The sequence below is a fragment of the Seriola dumerili genome, unplaced genomic scaffold (genome assembly GCF_002260705.1).
Source record: "Seriola dumerili isolate Sdu_G_001 unplaced genomic scaffold, Sdu_1.0 BDQW01000068.1, whole genome shotgun sequence".
Lineage (NCBI taxonomy): Eukaryota > Metazoa > Chordata > Actinopteri > Carangiformes > Carangidae > Seriola > Seriola dumerili.
This window is the reverse complement of record NW_019174323.1, coordinates 5737504-5743565: the sequence shown is the minus strand read 5'-3', so window position 1 is coordinate 5743565 and position 6062 is coordinate 5737504. Positions and strand designations below refer to the sequence as shown.

The 6062-nt window shown below is 43.5% G+C and overlaps 1 protein-coding gene across 2 annotated transcripts; it reads right to left on the bottom strand.

Moving 5' to 3' along the window:
- Nucleotides 1-554: 554 nt before the first annotated feature.
- Nucleotides 555-2868, bottom strand: LOC111220086 (suppressor of cytokine signaling 3-like). Of its 2 annotated transcripts, none has more exons than XM_022743045.1 (3): nt 2701-2868; nt 1501-1846; nt 555-1390 (listed from the first exon to the last, which is right to left on the bottom strand). In XM_022743045.1, the coding sequence occupies exons 2-3, from the start codon at nt 1627-1629 to the stop codon at nt 833-835; spliced, it is 687 nt and encodes a 228-aa protein (XP_022598766.1). In that variant the 5' UTR covers nt 1630-1846; nt 2701-2868; the 3' UTR covers nt 555-832. The 2 variants fall into 2 exon arrangements, with proteins under 2 accessions (XP_022598766.1, XP_022598768.1); XM_022743047.1 differs by lacking the exon at nt 2701-2868 and adding an exon at nt 1950-1961.
- Nucleotides 2869-6062: the final 3194 nt, after the last annotated feature.

Sequence of the window (6062 nt, the reverse complement as noted above, 5' to 3'; positions counted from 1 at the left end):
TGTATGTGTGTGCATGTGTGTGTATGTGTGTGTATGTGTGTGCATGTGTGTGTATGTGTGTGTATGTGTGTGTGTGTGTGTGTGTGTGGAGCTAGCGTGCATGACCGCCCCACTCCCCTCAATGAGGCAACACTTGCGGGAAGCAGCAATGGAAATGTGTGCGCCACCACAACACACACACACACACACACACACTCAGACAAACAAATACTAAGTTCTCTGCTTTGGGCCCCTTGTTTGGACTTTGCCTTTTCTCTGTAACTTGTCCTTCCCTCACCCCCTCTGAGCCTCTCTGTTCTTTGTCGCCTTTCTCTCTGTCCAGTGATCCAAAGTGTTGTAAATGTCAGACTGACAGAGGAGAGGAGAGGTTTCTTCCTAAGGAAATTAAACCTTACAGGGATCACCGGTGGTGTATTGATCATGCCGTCACTGTCATCGTTAATATCGACCAATCAGGTTAATCTTCTACGAGGCTTTGCTCTGCGTCTAAGTCAGTCATAATAAACACTGACCTTTGACCTCTGGCTTCATCTGCCACCCACATTAGTGGTCAGTTTTTTTTTTTTTTTTTTTTTTTTTGAAAGGCAGGACAGATGAGGTAAACATTGGTTACCCAAATCGCACTCCTCATCGGTGGTGTCAGTCAGTGTTGCAACAGATCTGGGATCAGCTGATTCTGGCCACTCTGAAAAAAACAGACCTCACATTGGCATCTAAGGCTAACTCAGGTCAGTCTCTGATGGTGCACATATTCACGTATGCACTGAGACCTGGTCTGTGCTGTCCTCCAGGCAGCTGGTCCATGTAGTGGGACCTGTGCAGTCCCTGTCAGTCATATGGGAGCGTCGTACTCCTCCAGGAAGTCTCTAAGTGTGTGCGGGAGCTGCTCTGCTCTCTCCGAGCCCCCCAGGCCTTGGTTGTTCAAGGTCCTCCTGCACATGTGCTGCAAGGATGAGAGAGAGGTTGAGAGGGGTCGCCGCAACTCCAGGGGGATCCTCTCTCCACCGGTGTGGATCAGATAAACGTTGCGCCCTTTCATTTCTGCCCCTCTTGAGTTGCCCCCGCATGCCCCTTCTCTGCTCCTTCCAGCCTCTGGCCCTTTCCCCATGTAGTGCGCTATGAGTTTCAGCACGCAATCAAACTGTGGGGGCTCTTGGGAGCTTTGGGGGTCTGGCTGTAAGAAGAAGCCGCCTCCCTCGCTGTGAATTCGCAGGTTCTTGGTTCCTCGAGCCGTCTGGACAGACAGGGTGAAGAAGTGGTGGTGGTCCGAGGAGTCTCGGATCAGGAAGGTGCCAGGCGGTTCAGAGCGCAGCAGGGAGCTGGCCTCCCGACCTCCCACAGCCCCCCAGTAAAACCCACTCTCCTGGAGCTTACGCAATGCACGCATCACCTGAAATAGGCAGAGAGAAACCTCCATCATTATGTGTCATCAGCAAGGTTGAAGCTTTAGACCTGAACAATTGACACAGCTGTTTCTCTGAAAACTCAGGTGAGACTGACCTGTTGGTAGTGTGCGTGCGAACTGAAGGGCTTGTAGTGATGTGGGGTAAAGTTGGACCCCTGAACCCTGCCCTCCGGAGGGGGCACGCTGTTCATGGCGAAGGCGTTGCGTCCGCCGTAGGTTACCATGGCGCCATGGCCCCCTGCCTCTGCCTGCTGGTCGAGAGGCAGGGGGCCCAGAACAGGAGCGTTGAGGCAGGCAGGTGGAAGGGAGTTTGGAGCAGAGAGAGAGGAAAAAGAGGGTGAATGGGGTGAAGGTGGCGGGGTCACACACCGGGTCCAGGGCCCCGGGGCAGAGGAGTCTGATGCATCCAGAGAGGGGCTGGGAGAGAGCACCTAAACACAGCTGGAGAGAGAGCACAGATGAGGCATTTCCCTCAGTATACAGGCTGATGCACGCATGCAAAAGCTGGCAACACTTAAGTGACACAGGCTCCTTTGAAACTTACACTTATTCATCAGCAGTGACACAAACAAACGACCGCTTCGCCACACTGAAGCTCTCGGTTTACCCCCATAAAATGCAGTTATGGCGACTATGACAAATGCATAAAGCAGGAGTGGGCAGCAGCAGGCAGGTTATATTTAGTTTAAATGAATCCTCGCTAACTCGCGCTGCAGCAGCTGCTGCTGCACCGAGCAGCCAGACAGCAACTGGATCCTGATTGCTTTCAATTGTCTTCGATCGGGCGCACCGCAACAAGGGATTTCAGAAACGGGGTCACTGTGAAAGAGTCCGGCGCGCTTTCTACTCCCCCTCTTTCACTAAATTACGCCTTATTCCCGGCTCGGCCGCGCCACAGAGGCCCCATTCTCTGGTTTCACTGTGACTAAAAAGGTGTCCCGTCTGGTCTGGTTTGCTCTGATCCCCTTGTAGGCTTGGGGAATTAAAGTCGGCTTCACCGGACAGAGCGGGGCAGAGGGGTAGCGGATGAAGCAAGAGGCGCCATAATGATCATAATGATTCAGAACCGCCACAGAGCCGCTGGGATGGAAGTCGGTCCACTATTCATAATGTTGCAAAACCCCCAAATTACACTTCCAGTCCCGTCGGCTGCACTGCATCAGGAGCCCAAGGAGATAAATAACAACTGCTGTGCTTCAGTCTGCACTGTAGCCCCCTTTTGCTCTGTCATTTCCATCACTTCAGTGATGTATAACGTCCCGCTTTAAATGTCTTTTCACTGTCTTTTAACTTACCTTGCGGATATGTTCAGCCCCGCACCGCAGCCGCTCGTCGCCAAAGGAAAATATATGCAAACTACCCGAAAGTAGTGCTAGATTAATTATTAACTCAGGCATTAAAATCCAAAAAAAAGTATCCAAAAAGTGTGTGGGTTTCGTTCCTGAGCGGAGGAATGTGTTAGCGGCGATATGTTGCCGGAGGAGTCCTGTCCGTGTGTGGAGGAAGGTTACTGGAGGTTGTTTCCAGTGAGTAAGCCGTAAGGCTCCTCCTCCTCCGTTCAGAGGTTCTTCCAGTAAACACACGCACGCTCGCGCATGCTCGCGCGCGCACGCAAAGAACAAGAACACGTGCTCGCGCTTTTTCTTGGCAGATTGCCAATAAATAATCAGCGTGATCTTTTGCCGGGCTGTTTCCTGGTACTGGTGGGTTCCCTTCTCGACAAGGTGAAAAAGTTAAAAGCTCGGCATATGGCGCAATATAAAATCATATTCAGTGAAATTATGATGTGTGTGTGTGTGTGTGTGTGTGTGTGTGTGTGTGTGTGTGTGTGTGTGTGTGTGTGTGTGTGTGTGTGTGTGTGCAGCATAAAGACCTCCATATAACACAAAGAGCAGTGGTTAGCAAATAGAAGCCATGGGCCAAATCTGCCCCTCCAAGAATAGGCTACTTGGTCTCCCAATGAAAGCTGAAATCTATTGTAGATACCCATGTCAGCACAAAGCTCATGCAAATCCCACTAAGTATGAGCTTGTGTCACATCTAATACACACATTTCATCTTTTTTAACAGTGCTTGGTGCTGAAATGAGGTCTAAGAATAATAACTTAAATGCTAAATAACACAGGTAAATATTATGATTTGGCCTATCTGACCATAACAATAGTTTAATTCAACCATGAATGAGTGAGCAATTACATCTTCAGTCACGTATAGTGCAACACAGAACATGTGTTTTTGCCAAATGAGGATTAACATGAACCATTGACACGAGCCATTTCATTTTTTTTTTATACCTTTTCTCGTCAACATGACAGATGATGAACATCTGACCTGCTGCAACCCGACTAATGTTTAAATATAAGGTCCCTCAGGTCCTCATGGCGTGTCAGGAAGCATCTGACTTACTGTAAGTGCTCTTGAGCAACAACCTGCTGGGCTGCTCTACCAATAAGCCCAACCTGAAATGCTCTGTTACAAGAAAAAGTGTGGTGTATTATCTGCAAAATGCACTGAGGGTATCAAAAGTAGTCATTATGCAGAATGGCCTCTGCCACTGTTATAGCATCATATTTTGTATGGTGGTATTATTATTATTATTATTATTATTATTACTGGTACATTTATGTGTAAGCAGCATTTAAATGTTTTGACTGGTTGAGCTATTATTAGGTATTCAGATAATTAATGGGGTGATGTTATTATTATTGATATTAATGACTAATAAACTTTATTTATACAGCAAAACAAAGCTGCAAAGAGCTTTACATAGCTGAACCAGGATTAAAACATTTCAAGACCGCAGTGAGGCAAATAAAATCATTCATTAAGTACTTACTGTCAGGTAGTTTAGTCTACTGTATGCAACACTTTGCATTTTATATGCCCATTACAGGCTTTTAAAATCTTTCAAGTAACTGTAGCTGTCAAATAATGAAATGTAGTGGAGTAAAAAGTATATATTCCCCTCTGAATGTAGTGGAGTAGAAGTATACACTGGCAGAATAAAGTACAAGTATGTCAGAGTTTTACTTTTTATGAGTAATTTTACACCACTGTTGACATATGCAAAATCAAAAAACCTTCCTGCACTATCAAAGAGAAGTACACCACAATGGTAAACAAAGATAACAGGGCTCTTGCCGTTATATTCCGTTATTTAGGAAGAAATAAAATAACAATAACTACTATAAAAACTACAATAACAACATTTATAGCAGTAATTAATCCTATTCCCTTGCTACTAAACCAGCCAAGCAGTTGTATCACTAGAGTATAATAATGACAATCAACTGGTTCCAGCAGTTTTACGATCCTCACGTGCGGAGGAGAGCTACAGAATGTCACAAGATCACCTGTTAGCTGAAGAAAACTCATTAAAACATACACTACATGATATGTCCCACATGACTGAATACCTGCAGTGACAGCTGAGGTCACACCTCAGACTGGTAACATGGAGAGCAAAGATCAAGCAAGTGTAATGAAACAGGAGAAAAGGCAGGGCTGACAATCACTCTGTGCTGTGTGTGCATCTGAAGAGATGTGCACACATATTGTTATTTTAGGGTATATTTAACTGAGATTACCTGAGCACATAACTGGTTATAAGGTAGTTTGCAGGTTGACCACTAGAGGTCATCCCCTAAAACTAAAATGGTAAAGAAAACCACTAATATATTATTTTTCTGAGTTATTTATTTGTTGCTGTGGGTAAAAATAATTAAGTAAATAAATGAATAAAAGTACTGATACCACGGTGTGATAATACTCCATTAAAGTGAATGAATGTAAGTATAAACAGGAAAATATACTTGAAGTAGTAAAAGTACTTCATGCAGAAACATACTCCCATGTTACTGTTATACTAATTAGATGCATTAATGTTAAAGCAGGATTTTACTGTTGTACTCGGTTGAGATGCAGCTAATTTTATTTTTCATTATTCATTTTTCATTATGGATTCATCTCCTGATACTTTTCTAAATCCATTGATTGATTGGTTTGTAAAAGAATCAAAACATTTATCCCAGAGCCCAAAGTGGCATTTTCACTATGATTGTTTTGTCCATTAAAGGGTATAACCTTGAAAAATTGAAAATATATAAAAAAATATTTAAATAATTCAAAGGAAAAGCAGCAAATGTTAACATTTGAAAAGATAGAAGTATGAAATGTTTGGCATTTTTCCATGAAAATGTACTCAAATGATTTTTGAAAACAGTTACCAGTTAATTTCCTGACTAATTGATTAATTGACTGAAAGTTTCAGCTCTACGTGTATATATATATATATATATATACACGTGTAGTTTAATTTATAACAAAGCATCATACTTCATAAGCTCATTTTATGTTTTGTATGTAAAAATCTTAATTTGTAAAGTTAATAGTAACTAAACCTCCCAAATGAATATAAAATGGAAATACTAAAGTAAAGTACAAGCACTTTAATTTGTACTTGTGTTTAGGTACAGTAGTACTTCGGAGCAGCAGTAGTCGCTAAAGCTGTTATATAAATGTAGTGGAGTGAAATGTGCAAAATTTCCTTCTGAAATGTACTGAAGTAGAAGTATAAATAGGCATGAAAAGTGAAGTACAAGTACCTAACATTTGGACTTGTGTGTTCTGAAGTACCACGACTACTACTGTCTGTGAA

What these genes read in the sequence shown, in the direction of transcription:
- LOC111220086 (XM_022743045.1), bottom strand. Translation starts at nt 1,629, where the DNA reads ATGGTAACCTACGGCGGACGCAACGCCTTCGCCATGAACAGCGTGCCC. An exon ending in CGCACGCACACTACCAACAG is followed by an intron (nt 1,391 to 1,500) that starts GTCAGTCTCACC and finishes TGCCTATTTCAG; the next exon opens with GTGATGCGTGCATTGCGTAA.